Source organism: Pleurodeles waltl, chromosome 3_1, assembly GCF_031143425.1.
Source record: "Pleurodeles waltl isolate 20211129_DDA chromosome 3_1, aPleWal1.hap1.20221129, whole genome shotgun sequence".
Classification (NCBI taxonomy): Eukaryota; Metazoa; Chordata; class Amphibia; order Caudata; family Salamandridae; genus Pleurodeles; species Pleurodeles waltl.
The window spans coordinates 410765585-410788654 of record NC_090440.1 but is presented as its reverse complement, the minus strand read 5'-3'; the positions used below and the strand labels follow the sequence as shown (position 1 = coordinate 410788654).

The 23070-nt window shown below is 45.1% G+C and overlaps 1 protein-coding gene across 1 annotated transcript in view; it reads right to left on the bottom strand.

The window, feature by feature from the left end:
• Positions 1–23070, bottom strand: part of UNC45A (unc-45 myosin chaperone A) — a 253863-nt gene that overhangs the window by 53956 nt on the left and 176837 nt on the right. The window contains exon 17 of the mRNA XM_069222647.1: positions 20294–20409. Within this exon, the coding sequence (XP_069078748.1) occupies positions 20294–20409 (116 nt within the window). The remainder of the gene's footprint in view (positions 1–20293; positions 20410–23070) is intronic.

Here is a 23070-nt window from a genome sequence, read left to right as displayed (position 1 = left end):
GCAGCAGGCAGCAAGAAAGCACAGCAAAGCAGGAGTCTAGCAGAGAAGCTGTCACATCAGTGACAGTCTGTGTAGCAGCACAGCAGTCCTTCTTCCTGGCAGGGTATCCACAGGTCCATAAGTGTACAACGTTGGTGGTGTCAGAGGTCCAGTACTTATACCCAGTTGGGCCTTTGCTGTGAAGGAGACTTCAAAGACAGGCCTTTGAAGTGCACAGAGGTTCTGCCCTGGCTCCAGACTCACTGGGCCAGCTCCTCCCTCCCATCCTCCCAGGATGGCCCATCAAGTCAACCTAAGCTCCCATTGTGTGTGGCTGCCTAGACGGAATACACAAAGCCCAGCTGTCACCCACCCCAGACAAATGATTAGAGACAGCCAGCAGGCACAAAGTGGCAGTTTCAGAATTGCAATTTAAAATCCAACTTCACCATAAGTTGCGATTTTTAATAGTGATTCCAGAGACACCAAACATAAAATGTTCATCTCTTCCAGATTGTGAATTACACTTATAAGATGTAATAAAGTAGTCCCAATGTTATCCCATGCGAGAAATAGGGCTTGCTGTAGTGAAAAACGACTTTGGGAGTTTTTTTACTACCAGAAATACTTAAAAGTATATGTCCAGCCTTTTAAATACATTGCACCCTGCCCTGTGGGTTGTCAAAGGCCTACCTTAGGGGTGACTAATTTGTATAAAAAGGGAAGGTTTGGGCTTGGCGAAAGGGTTCATTTGTCAGGGTGACATGACAGTGTAAAACTGCACATACGAGCTCGGCAATGGCAGGCCTCAGACATGGTTAAAAGGCTACTTAAGTTGGTGGCCCATCAGTGCTGCAGACTCACAAGTAGGATTTCATTTACAGGCTCTGGGCACATGTACTGCACTTTACTTGGGACTTATAAGTAAAGTAAATATGCCAATCGGGGCTAAGCCAGTGTTACCATGTTTAGGGGAGAGAGCCCAATCACTTTAGCACTTATTAGCAGTGGTAACGTGCACAAGTCCTGAAGTCAGCCAAAATGAGGTCAGAAAAGCAGAGAAGGTAGGCAACAAAATTGGGGGGAAGACCACCCTAAGGCTGTCAGATTTAGCAATAGTGATTGACCATATCATTAGGCTGGGTGAAGCACCCTTCCATACGAGGGTGCAGATTAAATCACCAGCTACAATAACACTACTCTTCTCTAGAAGAGATGCTGACAAATAGTCTAAGAAACATTTAAGAGTCTGTGCTTGGCTGAGGGATCCAAACAAAGAAAAGGCATTTTAGAAATGTACTACTAGCAGATTAGAAGAGTTAGGAAACACCACCAAAGCAGCTGGTAAAGTAGGTGAACTGGTATGAACCACAGCGGCTTTGCAAACTGGATTTAAATAAACCATAATAAGGCGGCCACCTCTTGCCCTCCCATGAAATGAGGGAATAGCTCAGGACAAAAAAATAAAGATATCCATAGAGATAAAAACCTGAAGCAGTATCCCAAGTCTTTTGTAAACAATATTGAATTTTGTTAAAAACTAAAGAAAAAAATAATCACAAAAGGTCTAGTTTCCCTTTTTGTTAGTAAGACCTGCAACATTCCAACTGAGAATAAAGAGTGTATCACGGGTCACCTGGCACTGCTGAGTATCTCCTACACTGGAAAACAATCTATGGTCATTAATGTTGGATAGACTATCGTTGTCACATGGAGAAGTGAGAGGAGCAACTCAATTAAAAGAGAGTATATTACCATGAAACATAGACCGAGTGATGGGAACAAATGGGCCAACAAGAAGTACTGGGGTAACATTACACCTCCCACGTTCTTCCTCCCCCCCAAGGGGGCAAGAAGGAGATTGCTTATAAAAAATAAAAATAAAAAATAAAGCAAGAGCAGTAATACAGGCCGGAGTCTCAGTACTGGATGATAGAGTGGATAACAGAAAACCAGCAGTATAAGGGGTAATCAGAATTAACTACAATGCAAACACCATCCAAAAGTTTAGGTTGAGAACCAATCCATGGAACCCTCCTGGCTATGATAGTATTCTTATCTTAAATAAATGGATATTATGTCCTGTTCATTTGTTCAACGAGTAAATCACTTTATCAATGGAGCAAAATATGATAAAGGATGATGGTTATCAACACTATGAGGCTCAATTATACCGTGGTGAGAGGAAACTGATGGAGACAGATTAGATCCTTCACATGGTATTTGCAAAATGAGATTAACCAATGCCAAAGCATTCTGTGAGCCTCTGTAGGAATCGATCGCTAATTGTCTGGGCCTTGAGACTAAATGCCCACCGATGTGTGCAAATCATGTCCACAAGAAATCCCAGATTGAAGCGTAGTACCACCCTCGCTGCCTGGGTAGAAGAAGCACTTAATCCAGTACTTAGTGAAAACTGTGAGACTGATGGGTCCTGCCTCTCCAAGCCTCTATCTGTAGAAACCTGGAGATGAGACATTAGGTTGTTAATGGCACCTTCAATCTCAGACACTGTTTGCTCACAAGATGTAAAGGAGGAGGTAACCAAGGACTCAAACTTCACAGCTAATCTGTCCATGAGCCAGTTTACAAGAATATTACAATTGTCAGCATTCAATGGGCAAGCCGAATGATCACGAGAAAAGGGCTGACTGACTTCCTTTGATAGGTCTTCTTTGTTTTAGATGACAAGGAGGGGCTGGCCGGGAACCGCCAGATGAAGCACAACCTACAATAATGCTAGGTGGATTCTATCCACCAACTAGGTTGGTATCCTGAATTCACAGAGAAGAAGAAGAAAGACCCCCTGTGAAGTGCATTGTCTAGCCAATGCCAGGTATAACCTTGGGGGAGGCCTATGGCCCTAAGAAGAGTTCAACCTCCACAGCACTTATTTAATCAGTTATGGTCTCCACTGCAGAGTTAAAGAGCATCATAATGTTGGCCTCGCTATGCGGATGTTTGAGTTCACCCAAAAAAGAACATAGTTGGCGCTTACCCATGTCCAAAGAACCGGTAGATGTAAGTAGTAAACATAGGTACAAGATCCAAAGCCAAGGGGAAGGGCCTGGTGAGAATGGTCCCGCTCTTGGCCCAGGCATGTGCTCAGGAGCATCCCACGCAATGGGTAACTGGCGCTGGTTAAATAAGAGCTACACCTCCACATAACAACCAGCGGCTTGTGGAGAATATAGTCCTCCATCCGCAAGGAATGCCACTAGAAGGCTCTGCTTGTGTGTCCAATGCCCCGGATAACTGCCACTGGTTAAATAAGCACTGAACCTCCTCCTGACAACCAGCGACTTGTGGGGGATGTAGTCCTCCTTCCACCAAAGGCCTCCACCAGCACTCTCTGCTTGTGTGTTCCCAAGCAGTATTACTTGAAAAGATGACACAGAAACACTTGTCGCACTACTGTCTCTGTCTGCTGCTGCCTCCAAGCAGCAGTGTTTTGTGAAGGTGTGCATGTTTCTTTATGTTGCTCCTCAGCAAATATATACATGTGGCACAACTGAGTAGAGCACAACTGAGTAGAGTTCTTGTGGACTGACTAGGTTTTGACTGTGCCACGTAGAGGTCTTCTCATTTTACAATAGCAGAAAGCGATTGTGTCTGCAACCCATCTGGAAATTATTTGTTTGAGACTTGCAATCCTACAAGTGTGTGGCTGCCTGGGGTTAGAGAAAGAGATGAAAAGCTGAGTTGATTTTCTGAATTCTTTAGTTCCGTGTATGTAGAATGTGAGATACCTAGCATCTAGTGAATGTAAAGCTCTCTCTGGAATGCTCGTGAAAGAAACATTCAACATATGAAAATCTGTTAGAACTTTTGGAATTAACTTAGGGTTAATTCTTAGAGTGACACTGGCAAATTTTAACTAAGGTTTTGCAATTGTGAAAGCTTGGATTTCTCATGCTCTTCTAACTGAGGATCTTACATCAATTGAGAAAGAAAAGTGTTGAATTCCCACGTTATCAGTGGGGCCTTTATTGGTAAATAAACTCTGAATAGGCCCTTTTAGCAAGTCCTTTAAGATCTTACAGGACCACAATGAGGTCTTACTTGGGGAGCAAATATAACCTGACATTGACGCCAGGTGAACTTCTACCGAAGGAAGCTTCAGACCTGATTTGCCAGCACTAATAGGTCAAGTAAGATATGGTGGGCTTGGGCCTGAAACAGATGCAATCCTCCACCATTTATCAGCATAGGTTTTACTAGTGGACAAAGCTTTGGATATGCTAAGATATTCCTATAGTCTGTCTGGGATATCTATATGTTGAAACTCATTGAATTCAGGAGCCAAGCTGTCAACTTTAGAGACTATTGGTTATGATGGAGTATTTAACACTGGCATCGCAATAGCAGGTCTGCAGTCATAACTAGCAGAATGGGTGGTAATTCTTTTAGAAATGCAAGGTTGTTAATAGATACCATTACACTCTCTGCCAGGTAGGAGCTCTGAGAATGAGTCTGCAGGTCTCTCTTCCTCTTTTGCAAATACTTTGGAAAGCAGGGGAATTGGCAGAAAAGCACAGGCAAACATTTTGTATCATCTTATCAAAAGGGCATTCTCCTAGGAGATTGATTGGAGATGCCTGCTTGCATAGAAACAGCATTTCTTGTTGCTTTATGTGGCAATCTTGGGTCTATTCTCTGGTTTTCCATATGTGTTAAACACTTTGTTCAGGATGTTGCGTTTCAATTCCCTTTTGTGACAATCCTCCTGAGTTCTGCTGAGACAGTCCGCGTAGTTCTGTATCCCTGGAAGGTGTTCTGCTGCGAGCCCAATGTTGTGTTGAATTGCCCAATGCCGTAGTTACTGTGCCTCTAGCGACAGGACCTGGGAGTTTGCTTCTCTTCTCTGCTGATATAAAACATTGTAGTGGTGCTAGTGCTGTCTGTCCTGTAACAGTTCTTGAAGATGGGCATCCATTCCCCTACTGACGTGTCCGCTGTGTTAAAGTAAGATTGCGGCTGAAAAACGGGAGACTGGTCCTATGTTCCTTGGGGCTATCCACCAAGGAAGTGCTTTTTTCATTGTGTCTGTCTCAGTTATGGTATCTTCGAAAGATCCGAACATTTCATTTAGCTTGAGTCCTGAAGTTTAGCAAAGCTTGATGCAGGCTGTAATCGAGCAGGTTGCGCTGCCTCAGTTGCAGAATGGGTCTCCATTATTTTGGGATCCTCCTCATTATAACAAAGTACCTGGAACAAAACCTGACATTTTATTGATGTTTCAGGACTGGTTCTATGGCTTTCTTTTGAAGCACGCCTGATCTCTGCTTTCAACAAACTAAGTGCTTCTGCTGGACTCTTGGAGGAAGTATTGTTGTTGGATGCTGGATAAATTCTAGAGGAGGGCAATGCTGGATGACATCCAATACTCACTTGTCTGTAGAGATTCCACACTTGTTTTAAAATATAGAAATGCTACTTGCTACATAGCCTGAAACCATGCATGTTTGAAAGATGGTAGCTGGTGCCTTGGAGTTGTTAATGACGTCTAGTGTTCTAACTTTTGTTGACTGCCTCTGTGCTTGGATGAGGCTATACTGCAGGGAAGGGTGTGTGATTGTATGAATGGTGTTGACTGTTGCTCAGGCACATAATATGGTCTGATACTACTGGGGTTGTATGATGGATATTGGTACTGCTTATATGCCTCATTGTATCAGTGTTATCTCCCTTTGCCATAAAAGGATTGTGGTTAACACTGTTGCAATGTGCCTTGTGACCTGACTGTTTCAGTGTCCATTTTAATATTCTGGAGTGCGTTGTCGTGTGTTCATGAACAGCAGTTCTCCATCAAACGACACGTACATCATTTTGTTTTGGAATTTAGGCCGAAAGAAAGTGGCTTTTAACCACCCCCCCTAGTTTTTGAGGATCACTGCCTCCGGCCAGCTGATGACAGCAGATATTTGCTATGCACATAGCAGATTTGGTCAATTCTGCAGCAGCGCTCTCTCCTTTAAGACAAGAAGAATTTTTGTCTTCTGGCAACATATACAGGTAAGGGTCAATATCTGTCCATCTTTCTGTTGTATCTTTTTTATTTAGAAAACCAATAAGACATTACATAGTCCTTACACCATGCAAATTATGCGAGACTGGCAGTACAAATATAGCAGTTCAGAGATGTAAAATCGCAAAGTACAGAAACACATGAGCATTCCATCAGGTAAAGAACAGAAGAATTCAACATGGCCTGTAACAGATCAGTCTCCTTAAGGTAGCTGGTGCAATGAGCCCTAACGCTTTGCACGGTGTTTCCCTAGCTCCACCCCGTGTTCAATCTAAATGTGGTGCAGAATCTCCAGGAAGCGAGGAACGATGCTGTCAATTGACCAGTCTCAGCACCACACGAGGCTCCTTTGTGTTTTGTCTAGGCCCAAATGGATTTAACAGGGCCGGAACATACTTAGGAGTCATATAGTTGAGTGGTGATCCAGCCCTTCAAGGATCTCTGAGCCTATAAGTGCAGGGATGGAAAATAGGGGGGTTCTACATATGCATTTCGTGGGGATATTAGTACCATACCATGGGCTTGAGGAAGCTGGGGTCATGATCCAGCGGCGGATAAAAGAGCCATGACGATAGAAGGAAGGATATAATAAACCAACAGGAGAAAGTAGGGGGGGGAGAAAGTAATGAAGTCGGCAGGGGACGCGTAGGCGATTGGGGAAGGGGGAGGCAGAGGGGTGCAAGGGAGAGAACCAGAATGATAGAAAGAAGGGAGAAGTTCAAGGGGGGGTGGACGAGAAGGGGAGCGCTAAGCAAAGGATAAAGGCCACAGTGGTCTTATAGTGTGCCGCAGGTGAGTGTTAAAGGGTAATTCATGATGCAGTGGTGGTGAGGGAGAACAGGAGAAAGAGGGGGCAGGGAGGAGCTAAGAATGAGGGGGTAGCAGGAAGCAAGAATACTCGTCTATACGTGGTCAAGAGTTAAGAAGAGGGAGGGGAGTAGTAGAGTATGAGTGGAGACGAGTGTGAGAAGGGGATAAATAAGTGAAAGTGGAGAGAGAAAAGTGAAAAAGGAAAGTGGCCGAGGGGGGGTTATTACGGAGAAATAAAAAGGGGGGGAGTGAATGGGGAGGGGGGGTGTGGGTGGGAGGAGTAGATGTGGAGGCTGGCTGTGATGAGGTAAGGCTAAGCCGTTACGCAGCCACGTGTCTAAATATATTGGGTATATATAATCACAAATTATTGTACAGTACATTATATTATTTTATAGCAGGTGCGGTGGGATTTGCGCATGTATGTGTGTAGCTCCCGAGTTGGAGGAATCGCCACAATGCACCTCGGAGCAAGCAGACTATAATGTAATGCAGCGCTCAATCTAGCGGTGTTGAGAGGAAGGGGGCCCACATCTGAAGGAAGACCTCTACCCTGTCCTGCAGGCTATAGCTAATACGTTCATGAGAGGCGCTAGATACATTACAGTGATCCATTCCCCATGGGTAGGGGCAATTTCCAAGCACCAATGTCTGAGGATACATAATTGGGCCATGGCTAGTTCTGTGTGTAGCAAACGTTGCTGTGGTAGGGACAGGTCATGCAGGTCACTGGTATCGTGCAACAATAAGAGGGATGGGGTGAGGGGGGCTGGCAGGGCTAACGTTTCCCTAAGGGTGCACCCCACTGATCGCCAGAAGGGTTGGACAACGGGGCAATCGTGCAGGATGTGAGGCAGGTCGCAGCAAGCATGAGGGCACCGCCAACAGGAGGCGTGGGGTAGTAACCCCGTAGAACACAGTTTCTGAGGGGTCCACTACCAGTTGTGTAGGGTTTTGAAGAGACTGAATTTTAAGTGAGCCTCTCGAGCCCCACGATCTCTTGCCTCAATCAGATCCGCCCAGTCTTCTAACTCATATTCTATCTGAAGATGTGTCAGCCACTTATCCTTAAGAGAGACCAAAAGGGGGAGGGAGAATATATGACGCTTCAGTATGGCATGCATGCCAGAAATGACTCCTCGGAAAAGGCCCCAGGTTTCCAAGTAGTGAAGCGCTGGGGATTGGGGAAGTTGCCAGGATGGAGTCCCCAAGTGTCTCCCAATACAGTGTTTGAGCTGCAGAAAACGCCACGAGTGATGGGCGGGGAGGTCAAATTCCTTTCGGAGAGCTGCGAAAGATTTTAGTTGGCCATCAGTTAGAAGTTGATCAATTCGCAAAAGGCCCTTCGATCGTCACTCCTCCCAAACAATAGATTTTCCCCTATTCTGAGACTTGTGTTGCCCCAAATCGGGGGGCAATTGTGAATCAGAGGATCCACTCTCTATAGGCTGTGCGCTTGCCGCCAGGAGTTGCGCATGGCTCTAATCATGGGGTTAAATGGCCGAGAGGGCGAATGCCCTGAGTTGTAGAGCACATTGAGACCCAGTAGGGTGTAGGGTGTGCGAGAGTGTCCACTCCATCTCCACCAACAGCAGCAGATCCTGTACTCCTGGAAGAAGGAAGGTCAGTTGCGAGATGTGTAACGCAAGGGCACCGTGTTCCACAGAGGGGAGACCCACCCCCACCTCATCCCTGTCGGGTGAAAAGCGTAGTTCTGGGTAATCAGGGGCGTAGTGTCCCCCAGACAAAGGCTCAGATGTGACGGTCTGTCTCTCTAAGGAGAGTCAGGGGGATCTGTAGAGGCAGCATGCCCAGGACATAAAGGAATCTCAGCAAGATCACCATGCACATCGCATGCGCTCTGCCCCACATAGAGAGACCCAAATGTGCCCATTTATCGAAATCTCTTTTCATGCTGGCCAACAGTCATTCACCATATTCTCCAATCCTCTGTTGATGTGGATGCCCAGATATTGTAGACGCGACTGCTTCCACTTGACCGGAAGGCCCTGCACCAACACGCTTACTGTCACAGGGGACAAGGGCATCGCCTCGCCCTTGTCCCAGTTAACCCTGTAACCTGAGAGGAGTTCAAAATCAGTTAAGATGGTTCAGAGTGCCAGTAGGGACCTAGCCAGGTCGGTGAGTGTTAGTAAGATATCGTCAGCATAAAGGTAAATGGTGGAACTACCGCCTGGTATGGGCACTCTGGTTATAAGACTCGATCTACGGATCACTGCCGCCAGGGGTTCTATGGCTAATAAAAATAGTAGTGGCGATCAAGGTTCCCTCTAATTTTTTTCCACTGTGTGCGGCAGTGTGCGGTCTCTGTGCGCTGCAGCTAAGTATACGTGCGCCAAGAAATTGACCAGTCACACGCGCGCAGCATTAGCCTCTCCATACCACTAAGTCAAAAAAGGGATATCACTTGCTCGCTTGTATGCTAAAGTACGCCAAATGATGTTTACAACACTCCCCGCGGCATTTAAACGCTGTTTTCATTGACTTCAATCCAGATTCAAATATGAGCATTATCTGCCTTAGGGGAGCACGTATATCGCTCTAAAAGGCTTATTTAAACTCAGAAAGTGATAAAGCATATAAACTACCACAACATATAGGAATGGTGGAACATTCGATAACAACACATTTTCTACTGTTCCGAAGCATTTCCTAGCTCATTAACCATTAATTTCCAAGACAAATATCACTTGCTCGCTTGTATGCTAAAGTACGCCAAATGATGTTTACAACACTCCACGCGGCATTTAAACGCTGTTTTCATTGACTTCAATCCAGATTCAAATATGAGCATTATCTGCCATAGGGGAGCACGTATATCGCTCTAAAAGGCTTATTTAAACTCAGAAAGTGATAAAGCATTTAAACTACCACAACGTATAGGAATGGTGGAACATTCGATAACAGCACATTTTCTACTGTTCTGAAGCATTTCCTAGCTCATTAACCATTAATTTCCAAGACAAATATCACATGCTCGCTTGTATGCTAAAGTACGCCAAATGATGTTTAAAACACTCCCCGCGGCATTTAAACGCTGTTTTCAATGACTTCAATCCAGATTCAAATATGAGCATTATCTGCCTTAGGGGAGCACGTATATCGCTCTAAAAGGCTTATTTAAAGCATATAAACTACCACAACGTATAGGAATGGTGGAACATTCGATAACAGCACAAAGTGCGCGCTTGCCAAAGGGGCCTGCGCGATGGGGGAAGGAAAGGTGCGCGTGCCTTACAGGGAACATTGGTGGCGATAAGGGGCAACCCTGACAGGCCCCTCTCCTGATGGAAAAGGTGTTGGATAGAAACCCGCCACGGTTGACTTGTGCTGTTGGTGAGTCATATAACAAACGCACCTTGTTGATAAAGCTAGTCCCAAGGCCAAATCATTTGAGTTTCAAAGAGGTACCACCACGCTATACGATCGAACGCCTTTTCTGCGTCCAAGGAGAGAGCTTGGGCCTCCTCCTGGGAGTCTTGGGTCGTCCAGAGAGCGTGTAGCAAGGTACGTAGGTGATTCCTAGAATAACGGCCGGGTACAAAGCCCACCTGCATTTGATGTATGAGGGAGGGGATGACCTTCTTAAGGCGGGCCGCTAGAATTCCCGCCAATATTTTGACGTCTCCATTGAGGAGGGATATAGGGCGGTAGCTGCCGCAAAGGAGGGGGTCCTTACCAGGTTTGGGTAATACTATTTTAGAGGCTTTGTTGGAGAGGGGGTGTAGAGAGCCCGACTGACCGCCCCACGGAAGGCCTCATATAGGGCGTTGATCGTATCCGCCCCAGTCCATTTATAGAATTCTGTTGAGAATCCATCCTCTCCGGCGGCTTTGTGGTAAGGAAGTTTGGCTATCGCTTGTTGGTTCTCTTCTTTACTGATGTCTCTGTCCAATAAAGCCCTGCCAGCCTTCTCAAAGAAGGTGGTCAACTTACCCTGATCTTCCACTGTTTCGGGAGGATGTGGAGGGTTTGGTAAAAGCTACCAAATTCATCTGCAATCACTTGGGTTGTGTAATAAAGTTCCATCAGTGCCATGCAAGGCCGGGATGGCCAATGTCGCCTTCCTTTGACGTAGCTGAGCGGACAATAATCTCCCTTCCTTCTCTCCATGCTCATAGTGGCGACCATTCAGTTGCTACAGAGCGTATTCCGCTTGTGATGTAAAGAGAGCATTAAGCTCCATTTTGGCCCGGCGACGGATGATAAGGGAAGGAGCCAGGGTGTATTCATGGGTAGTCTGAGCTATGCAGTCTTCCAGTGCTCTTTGGTTGTCACGCCTCTGGGCATTAGCAATGTCAGCGTCCCTCTTGAGTTGTCCCCGTATCGTCGCCTTCGCTGCAGCCCATACCAATTGGGGTGAGGAGACGGAGGCCTTATTGTTGAGTAAATAAGTGGCAACGTGGGATCGGAGTTGCGCCTTCCCCCTCGGTGCCCTATATCTAGAAGTCTGAAGCCTTCCAGGGCTTACGTCCTGGGGATGCCACCCCCAGCTCCATGGCCATTAAGACCGGGGTGTGGTCAGATAATGCGGCCGGTGAGATCTGGAACTCCCTGACCGTATGTAACAGCCTGTGGGTAATGAGGAAGTAATCTAGTCTGGATTGGGTCCCATGAACTGGTGAGACAAAAGTGTATTCACCGTCCGATGGATGGGAGAGGCGCCAATGATCTAGCAGACCATGGTCAGAAAGGATATCGCCCATGAGGGCCTGGTCGGCGTTGTTGCCTGCGTCAAGGCCCCCCTGATCGGTCCAGGATGGCAACCTGTGCTAGGTTCCAGTCCCCCCCTAGTATATATTGGGAGGCTATGATCTCCGTCAACAGGCGGTTCAGTATCTGTCCATCTTTGGTGGTTGTATCTTTCTACTGCTGCCACTGTCAGCTCTGATGGACAGTGCCGCAATTGTTGAACACCTTTTTCCTCAACCTATGAATTCTACATGCTTGCCTATCTGGTGGTTCAGAATGAGGAATCATTGGATTTTGTGACCGGTGTTGAGCAGCCTGCACTATAACCGCTTCCGGTTTTGCAAGACCTAGGAAACAAGCTGCTGAATTGCTAGAACTATTTTTTGTCCTGTTTAAACTGTGGTTGGGGTCTGCATCAGCTTAACTCCTTCCTGCCAGATGCGATCCTTTAGAGGAAAACCTCTGACTGGTCTTCTTGAAGACTCTATAATGTCATACAGAAAATAGTTATTTAGCGTGACTTCCTTAGGAAGGTCAAAGTCCCTTCTACCAGGGTGAGTTAATCAGAGGAGATGTTGATGTACGCTACACCAGCAGAACTTATTCATCCAACTCATTCTTGGATTATTGGATCTCGGCAATTCTCCCTCCGCTACATCTGTGTATTGGTCATCGTCAGACATATCCAATCTAAGAAGTGCTTGAGATGCCTCTATAATTGTTGGAGGTCATGCAGATGAGATATTTTCACGGAGGGCCTACTCTGGATTCTGGAGGTATTGGGAGACTTTGGGTCCGGAGTGACTTGTGAGATTGAGGAGCCAACTGATCCTGACAGAAACTTGGTGTAGTGGTCATCTGACATAATACGGTATAGGTCTATTAAATCCACTAGTATGTTCATCACTTGACACTGTTCATAATTCTTTTAGAGAGAATTATATAGGCCATAATGTGTTTCACAGTATTATTTCTCTTGCCAGGGTTGTGAAAGATAATTAGGATGTAAGGATTCTGTCTTTGAGGAAAATACATTTGCTTATATTCTGTGAACGGATATTCAAATCTAATCTGACCTGAACTGTATGCTTCACATGGGTCATCAGGATTGAAGTCATCCTCTACTTCAGCAGAAGTAGGTTAGATGATGACAGAAGAGTTGTCCTCAGGTGTACGTTTCTTGATCCCTTTGTTTGGAATTTCATAGATGGGCTTTTTGTAGTGGAAACCGTTTTCAGATGAGATGCTGTTGATGATGCTGTAGTCAACAGGTCAATTGTCTTGTTGCATTCCACCAGTGCAACAAGACAACGGGTTGGTCGTCATTGGTCTCGTCCACAGGTCAGTCATCAACGTCTTCTTTGTGAATATCTGGTTGGGGGTTCGTGAGGCTCGATGGATGAACATTTTGTTGCGATGCTGACGGCCTTGTCAACAATATCTCTTTTTGTGGGCTTGACACTTTTGACCACCTTCTACAATTGGCTCAACATTGACAAGGGGTTGTTGATCACAAGTGTAGGCAGAGCTGTCGACAAAGGTACCGTAGACAGTATAACTGACTTCACTTTCTTTGCCAGAGAAGAGGAAGGAGGTGGCATTACCTAAGATTATGTAGCTTTTTTGCATTGCCTCTCAGGAAAAGCCGATCACTTAGCCTTCTTATGACGCTTTTCGTGTAGCTTATCAGTAATTAAATCTTTAACCACTATTTTTATTTTTGAAGCCTGCAAAGTTTTGACTTCCTTTTAGCTGCTTTTTTTCTCTTCAGAGCTATAGGAGCTAATTTCAGTTGTATTCCCTAAGTAGGGGTGTTCAGCAGTTTTAGTCTTAGGAAGCCATCTGAAAGGCTTTCCCTCATTGTCACAGAGTTTTTGCTAAGGTACTGCTGGGCTTTCAGGTGAGCACTTCATCAGCTCCAGATTGGGGGATAGTTCTTAATGGTGTTTCTATATACCTTCTACAACTAATAATACATAGGGCACACAGTTGATGGCTTTTTTAAGTAGGTTCTTTTTATGTGGATTTGCTGTCTGACAGTCATGGTGCACATTTTCTTCATGGTGCATGGTGTTGGCTTTTCTTTATTTCTTCTACCAACTAGTACACGTACTTAACTAAATTGGGTACTTTATTCTTTCTTGATATATTCCCATTAGAGCTTCATAAGGCAATTGTTGTTAGTTTGTGCTCATGTGTTACGCTTCCTATTGATTGTTGTGGTATTATTGTTTTTCAATAGGTTAGTTCTGTGTTGGAGCTCTCCCAGACAATGCTCTACTACAAATATTTGCGCTCTGAAGAAGGTGGCTCCCGCTGTGCTGTCCCCACATAAATGTGCATCAGCGCATTATATGGGGTAACAAAAATCATAGCTTTCATAGAACTGATTACTTGTATTCACTCATATATGACAAAATAAGATCTAATTATGGTGACATTACAAGATTATGTATTTTTTATATAAAAAAGATCCATTAAGATGTGTATATATAGTGGTTGAATTGATGAACTGTTTTTGTTCTTTGTTAAAAGGAGTGACCTTACAGTACCCCTTTCTCTGTCTAACTCGTTTCTATGTACATAGTTTTTCATGTGATATACATTTTTGTAAGGATACATTTTGTATGACTAAGTTTGAGTGTTTGAGTCATGGAATGTTTTAGAGTGAGTGATGTCTGTGACTCAGATAATGTATATATTAAGTGTTATTGGATCCCATGTGGCATGCACAATATTTGTATAAATAAATGAGAAGAATTTGAATATGTGCATTACATATTTACGTATATTATTGTACATTACTGGGACAGAAGTGAATATAATAAAATTGTTTCAATTCATTTGTGTCTCCTCTTGGTATGATCATTGCTCCAATGACATTTAACATAAATCAACTGTAGGAGATGTTCCCATTGCAATTTAAGTTGAGTCAGCATTTGCTTTTTGTTTTGTCCCTTGCAGGAATAGCCACATGATGTTTTGTATGGGTGTGCAGAGCTGACCATGTGGTAACAATGTCAGTTAAGGGTATGTTACCAAGGAAAGACATACCAGCATCTGTATGTGGTGGAGTTAGAGCTCGGGCGGCAGTCAGGGTTCTTTTGGCTTTGATTTGGGTGGTTTGGACACACTGGATGATCAACCTACCTATACCTGCCTTTGATGTATACCGACCTTTATGCGTTGTTGAGAGGCAACGAAAAGCTGTTGTGTTGTATGGAAGAACATGGTCCTATCTAATTAAGAGCACGCTTGATGTCAAGTGCATATAGCATTCTTCCAGATACCGAGTCAGGATGGGGGTGAAGAAGACTGGGAGCTCTATTGTGTGGTGAAAGTGGGACGACATCGTAGATAAGACTTTCGCGCTCATTCTATGGACAACTCTGTTGTGGAACTGGAAGAAAGGCTCTTGTAGTGTAAGAGCCTGCAAACTCACCAACAGAGAGAGAAACTGAGTCTAGAAGTTCAAAGGAAGGTCCATGAGCCTGTTAAGAACACCATTAAGCTGTCATAGTGTGGCAGGTGGCACTTTGGGGATGGGGGGGAATTAATGTGTTTAAAGACTTCAATGAATGCTTTAATGACTAGGGTTTTGAACAATGTGGAGGGTACCCTGTTTGGCATGTATACAGATGTAGAGGCTAGGTGTAGTGGTATCCAGATGGAGTTTCATGATGAATCCTGCATATGTCAGAGGTAGCAAATAATGTCTTGGGCTGTTGGTGTAAGAGGGTTTCAGTGGTTTGAGATACAGTAGTGGACAAAACTCTTTCACTTGGTGGCATAACAGGTACGCCTACAAGCTTATGATAGAAGTGGAAGGACGAGGAAAAGCATATGCAAAGATCCTTGATCTGTTCATCCACAGAGTATTGCCCAGGGGGTGTGGAAAAATAGAGGTAAAGTTTAGGTGTTTGGTGAAGATGTCTACGTCAGGGACCTTCGCCACTAACAGAAGTATGAGGGTAGGACTTATGGGTGGAGTTGTCATTTGTGGATTGTTGCTGCATCCTGCTGAGCAGGTCTGCAAATTCATTGTCCACCCCCAGGAGGTTCTACGCTAGGATATGCACTCAGTGGTGGATCGGCCAAAGCCAAATACGTAGTGCAGGGCTGACAGCTGCATGGATTGTGTGTAGCCTTGCTTTTGAAGGTAGCACATGGCAGTCATGTTGTCTGTTCATACCAGGAATACTTTGCCCTGAATGTCTTGAAGAAAAGCATTGATGGCCAGCTGTATAGCTAAAAGATGCAGATGGTAGGTGTGACGATACTGTTGATGAGGTGGTCAGGATCTGCGACAACTTCCTTATGGCCCCTGGACTGCCATGGGCCCTTGGGATTTGGGGGAGTCCCAAGTGTAACACTGTGAACTGGTAGTGAGGAGATAGAGCTGATGAGGTGGTTGGATGAATATGTGGAAGCAGGAGTCCATTAGGTCTATTGTGGCCTTGAAGTCATCTTGCAGAAGCAGAGGGATGCCATATGGAAATCCTCCAAGAGGATGCATCTGTTGAGAGTCCCGAGACTGAGGGAGACATTGTTCTTGAGGATCAGGAAGTACAAGGAGTAGATGCCTATGCCCCGGTGTTGCGGGCACTGGCTAGGTGACTCCTCTCCGGAGCGCCTGGACCTCCTCCTGCACTAGAGCAAAGTGTTTTGGTCTGAGGGTGTGTGTGCTGGGTAGGCTGTTTGGTGGGGGATGGTGTGAGCTTGAGGTAGTACCCGTGCTCAACAATAGATAGGACCCACCGATCTATGGTGATTTCCACCCAGCGGCAAAGAAAAAATCTTTACAGCCTCCCCCTGGCAAATGTGGTGTGATCAGGGGAATGCGGGCAACACAGTGTTTAGAGGTGGAGGTTCCCTTGCAGTGGGTGCCTCTGCCACCACTCTTTGAGTGGTTACCCTAGGAGGTACCCTGTGTGTATCCCCTATCTCCCTGTGGCTGCCACTGATACAACTGTGTGGGGTCGGGGGTATGTAGCTCTTGTACCACCTCTTCCCTGCTGCCTGGAAAAGGAGTCCTTAGTTGCTGGTACTTGAATGGCACCCACTGCATTAGCAGTATATGTGTCCTTCTTTATGATATCCAACATTTTATTCAACCTGCGGCAGAGACGTGCTCTTGGTCAAAGGGCAGGCTAATGAGGTGCTGCTAAACTCTTAGCTTAAAGCCAGAAATATTCAGCCAGAAGTGGTAGTGGAGGATAACAGAGGTGTTGAACCCTCTGGCCACTGTATCAGCTGAATCTAACACACACCGAATGGTCACAATAGCCATTGTTCCACCTCCTCCAAGTCTACTCCCTCTCTTCCTATGCTGGTCAGGGAGATGTTGGAGTAACGCCTTAATTTTCTCCAGTAAGCACTGTTGTGTCGGAACAGGACATCCACGGAATTGGTGATGCACCAGTGTTTGGCGGTGCCAACTCCCACTTTTTTGCCAGCTGCATCAATTAATTTAATCTCCTGGTCAGGCGTGGGAACGTCATCGGTACCTTTGGCTGCCGCTATCTTACAGGCAGTGGAACCTACCAGGAAGTCCTGGGGGACATGACCTGAGATGTATAAGGGATCAGATGGTGCTGAAAAACGTTTTCTTTATACTGGGTGTTACCACCTAGGATTTCACAAGCTACCTGAAAATCTCTGGTGCAGATCTGACCATATCCTTTAGCATAGGGAGACACTTGGGGAAGCGTTCTGTTCTTGACAGTGTCTCCATCAGGAAATTGTCATTCTTTGGTTTAATGTGCATGTCTACCTTGTGACAGCTGCATGCTGGATGACAATGTGGTATGCAGTATCATCGTCTGGTGATAAAGTCCTAACAGGATCATGCTCAAGGTCTGGGTACCGTGGGCCACATCATAGTCCTCCCAAGGATAGTCTGTGGGATAAGGGTAGACAGGTACCCCCAATGTTCTGCTGGGTGGTAGGACTATGGCAACCAGAATCAGTGTATGATTTTGGGTACCCCTGTGGGGAAGTTGTAGGAGGTGAGATAAGAAGGGGTGGAGGTGGTGGAGGCAGAGGAAATGACTGACAGCCTTGTCCTTTTCGCAAGTCCCCACCTTAGGGCAGTGTCCAACCGCAGAGTGTCCTGAACAGCGAGCCTCTGCTTTTTAGGCAAGGTCTTTCCAGAAGTGGTAGAGATCTTGCCTGTGTGTGGATAGATAATGACATCAAGGTAGGCTCCTGGTTGGATCCTATCTCGGCTCAAATGCCTTGCCTCAGTGCCGACTGAAGCCACAAGGTTGTGGCTGAAATAGAGGCTGTGATGTTTCCTCATGGGCTTGATGTCCAACCCCTATGGGGGCAGTGCTTGGCCTCAACGTGCAGTCATTTGTGTGTTTTGGTGGTCTGGGTGCTGACCATACTCATGCTTCTCAGCGCGGTCTTTGTACAAGGCCTGGTGGCAACTGAGGTAGACAGAGCAATTTTTGCTGTCTCTTCTTCCTCTTTGAGTTCCTCCTATTTCAGCTTCAAACAAATAGAGTTAATGGCTTGTTGTATTTCTTCTCTTCGGCAGCGAAGATGTCCTACCCTCTCAAATAAGGAACAATACATTTTGTTGTTGGCCCAGTGCCCATCTCACTGCTGCCAAAGGGTCTTCATGCTCCTGGAAGCTGATCATGAGTTTCAGCGGATATCGTTGTCCTCTAGTGAGAGGCATAGTTTAGAGATGCTGGGGAGGACAGCCGAGGGATACCCAAGTGGCACATGGGCCATCTCTTGAAGGGCGTCCATTCCATCTCCCTCTATTCCTATTCATTCTCCCGAGTTGGTAAAGAAGGTGCAAAGCCCTGAAGGGTGAAGCAGATTGAGAGCTGGGAGGCCTCGTCTTCGGCAATGGAGTCCAGAGCAGGTTGAGGGAAAAGAGGAAATGGGACGACAGCTGAAAATTGTGTTGCAACAGGAATGGAAGCAATGGGTCCTGAGACCACAAACATTCAGGATAGAATGCATTGAGACCAGGAGCAATGCTGATACTCATTTGTATTGGATGATAGAGAAAAACAGCCTAACAATGGAGATGGTGCCCAAGCGCACTGACAACTAGAGCAGTCATCAATACATCTTGACTAGAAAGACTTCTTCAAAGAAAAACAAGTTGCAACAGTCCAAGCACAATACTAAATGGCAGGAGTATGCAGAGCATGTGCATCTACAGCCACATATGCTATGAGCAAACAAGTTAATCACCACAGCTTTTCAAGTACCATAAGTCCATCAGACTTTCTCACACCTTTTTTCCCTGTGCTTCCAGAATAGGAGACCAGAAGTATTTACTGGTGCATTTGGGAAACTTGGGAACATACACTGCTCTACGATAACCCTATGCCGCCAACTTACACCAGATTGGCTTTTACCCTTTAGTTTCTTTTCTCTCTAGCCATTCTCTTAGCGAGCACAAGTAGACAATGAGAGGGAACTGTAAACAGTCTGCTTAAAGGAAAGGAGACAGAGGACGAACTAAGTGTGCACTACTGTGTACTACATCTACTTACTCACAAGTCTTCAGTCCATTTCTTTTACACGTGGGAAGTATACCAAGCATTTGCATGTACTGAGTTTATCAAAGCCATCAAAATCTCAATTGGTTTGCAAGCAATAATTGTTAATGTGGTGCGCTCAATATTGGTCTGCAGCTTGCATCAAAACAGGCTGCAAACCCTAATAGATTACCTTCCCAATCTCTTGTATAGGAATGTGCCTTTAGAAGCTACTGATGTTGCTTGGGCTCAACCTGCTTGGACATAAATGTCCTTAGCGGGATGAACCACCTGGTCAAAATATGCTACTGCAAAACACTATATAAAGAACAATAGAGCCAATAGAAGCTTCAATCCTGGAGTTGGGAATAAAATATCTTGATTGTATGAAAAGGCAGTCTTCTGCATGAGCACACAAACACTGGTGGCTGCGGATGTAACGCTCTGAAGAACCAGAAATGAAGAGAGAGTGTTCAAACAACGAGGGGGACTCCACAGAAAGCAAATACTGTAAGGGGGTAACGCCCATTAAAAAAAAGATGGAAAGGTGCATTGAATGAGGTCTGTATTCAGGCATGTTGAATTGTATTTTCTGGGAAAACAAAGGAGGATTATGCTTAGTTGTCCTTCACAATTAACTTGTAGAGGAAACATGAAAACAGTTTTCCAAACAGCCAAGGTTTCCTGGTTTGTATATAACCACAAGGCAAGTATGGTAAATAATGGACTCCACTAAGTCTTGGATGTCTTACAACACCCTCATGGAAAATACTCTTGGTGCTGAACAGAGACCAACTGAAGTAACCCTATATGGGGGAGATTCTGCACAGCCCCAACTACATATAGCAAAGGCACCTTTAACACTTGTCACAGAGTGTCATTAAAATAGATCTATATATTAGAACAGTGTCATGTTCCAAGATTAATGGAAGCCAATGTCTCAAACATCTCTGCTTGTAAACTGTGATTAAAACAAATACATGTATCATCATGTAGAAGCCAACTTGCCCAACTGGTAACTGCAAATGACCAGGGAACCTTATCTCCCCTTATGAAAGTATCCTATTCAGCAGAACAGAGGTTAGACAATTGTCTATACACTTTCATTTCAAGTAAAATAACGATTCAGAAAAGATTCACTCAGGCAGACTGATTATCTAACTTTACTGCACATATTAAAATCACATCAGCATTGTTCATTGCAGATGGAAAGACCATATTTATATTTTCACTCCAGAGTAAATAACAAGAGTCATACCGTAGTCTTTCACTTATTCCTGCCAGGTTTGTTAAAGCCATCAGTCCCTCAAAGTTTTGCAGTCCGGTCCGATCAAGGTGTAGAAGGCTGACTAGAGGTCGAACAACCTCATAGATCTAAAAATACAAGCGAACACACTGGTTTAAATAATCTAGAAAACAGTATTGCAGGTTCATCAGAAATCAGCCATGAGGGTTTAAGGATGAATAATGGTTCTACAAACACTTTCAGATACATACTGTCCTGCAATTTAAGATCAGCAAAGTCTAATTTTAACTGAGCCACCCTGTGTCCGCTAGACAGATTCTGGTCCTTCTATCTTCTTGGACACATCCATTTGAACACCCTTTCAATGGCCATTAGGACCAGCTCAATACTACAGGAAACACAAAAAACTCACATTGAGAAACTTGAAGGGTAACAGAGATTAACTATCTCACATAGTGACTTACAAGTCCAAATATGTTAATTTAGTAAATACACCTTAAGTGGAGCTTTACCTACCCCTACGATCTACCTAACTTCTGTAATACAGTATTTATAGCCATGATGGTGTGTGAATCTGAGACGGTCATTCTTGGAGCAAGTTCACCTCCAGGTTTTCTCACTAATACTAGTGGTAACTGACCGTGACTATGAAAGGGAAACTGCATAAGGGGAGCTCCCCAGGGGAGCAATTAATTTCAAGGCACAAGGAATTATTATTTTTTGCGATTATTTCATGCAAGGGGAGTGACCCCCTTAGGCAAGGGTCTCTCCCCTGGGGGGCAAATTTATTTTAGATAATTTCTGCCCCTCTTGGAGGCAGATTGGCCTATTTTCTTAGGCTAATCTGCCTCCAAGGGTGGCAGAAACCACTAGACACCAGGGATTTTGTTTTTTTGCAACAATTTCACACAAGGGGAGCGACCCCTTAGGCAAGGGTCGTTCCCCTGGGGGGTGGGGCAAATTTATTTTAGGCCATTTCTGCCCCACTGGGGGCAGATCAGCCTAATTCTTTAGGCTGAAACCACTTAGGCACCAGGGATTGGTGTGTGTGTTTTGTTTGGGGGTGCAGCCCCTTGGGCAAGGGTCACTCCCCATGGGGGCACATTACTGTTGGCCATTTCTGACTCCCTTGGGGGCAGAACGGCCCATCTTTGGAAGGTCCACCTGTTCCCAAGGGGGGGCAGAAAGCCCACCAGAGACAATTTTTTTATTTTTTATTTTAAAAAAGAGGGTAGGGGTATGGCCATACCCCCACCCCAAATAAACTGGGCTAAAGTTGTTCTGCCCACTGATGGGCAGATGGGGCAATTACCCTTGATTCACCACCGGGTTTGGGGGGTGAGGGGGTGTTACTTGGGCAGAAAACCTACTAGATGCCAGGGAATTAAAAAAAAAAATAGTAGGGTGGTGGCTACCAACCAGTATGGGCATGGTTATGCCCCCACCCCAACTGAAGGGGGTAACAGTCTTTCAGCTCTCCCCCGCACACTAAAACATCTTATCCCACGGCAAGCAAGAGGACATTTGTGATTTGGTTTTACATTTGGGCCATGAGAGTTTGTCTAACTCTCAAAATCGGCACACTTGGATGGTGAGGGCTGCACTTTTGGGACTTTGGGACACTGCCATATAGAAAAGTCCACAAAACCTAGACACATGTGAAAACTAAACATCTGGGTGAGTCCAGAGTGGTGTGCTTTCCATGCACCCACACCATTTTCTTAACCACAATGCCCTGCAAACCTCCGATTTTGCTGGAAATCACACATTTTCCCACATGTTTGTGATGGAACATTCCAGCATCTGCAGGAATCCACAAAATTCCTACCACACAGCATTGTCTCATCTATACCAATAAAAATCCTGCCCCGCTTGTCAGCCTAAAAATGTTTTTTTTTTTTTTTTTTTAAACGGCCCTTCTGGACCCGCTTTGGTTCCCCTTCAATTTTGACATGTTTTTGGCTCTTCCCTGTCACAGGCACTTGGCCCACCTACACAAGTGAGATATAATTTTTACCGGGAGACTGAGGGGGAACGTTGGGTGGTAGGAAATTTGTCCTGGTGTGGGGATCCCACACAGATATGTGGGAAAAATGTGTTTTGTTTTTTTTAGCTAAATTTGAGGTTTGCTGAGGATTCTGGTTAAGAAAACACTGGGGGGGTCCATGCAAGTCACACCTCTCTGGACTCCCTCAGGTGTCTAGTTTTCAGAAATGTTTGGGTTTGGTAGGTTTCCCTATACGGCTGCTGATCCCAGGTTGCCCTCCCACAAAAACAGGTAGCTTTGTATTTGATAATTTTGATGTGTCCACATTGTGTTTTGGGGCATTTCCTGTCGCGGGCAGTAGGGCCACCCACACAAGTGGGGTACCATTTTTATTCGGGAGACTTGGGGGAACGCTGGGTGTAAGGAAATTTGTGGCTCCTCTCAGATTCCAGAACTTTCTGTCACCATAATGTGAGGAAAAAGTGTTTTTTTGGCCAAATTTTGAGGTTTGCAAAGGATTCTGGGTAGCAGAACCTAGTCAGAGCCCCACAAGTCACCCCATCTTGGATTGCCCTATGTGTCTAGTTTTTAAAAAATGCACAGGTTTCCCTAGGCGCTGGCTGAGCTATAGGCCAAAATCCACAGCTAGGGACTTAGCAAAAAACACGTCAGATTTCAATGTAAAAATGTGATGTGTCCATGTTGCGTTTCCTGAGGTACCATTTTTATCGGGAGACTTGGGGAAACACAGAATAGAAGAACAAGTGTTATTGCTCCTTTTCTTTCTCTACATTTTTGCCTT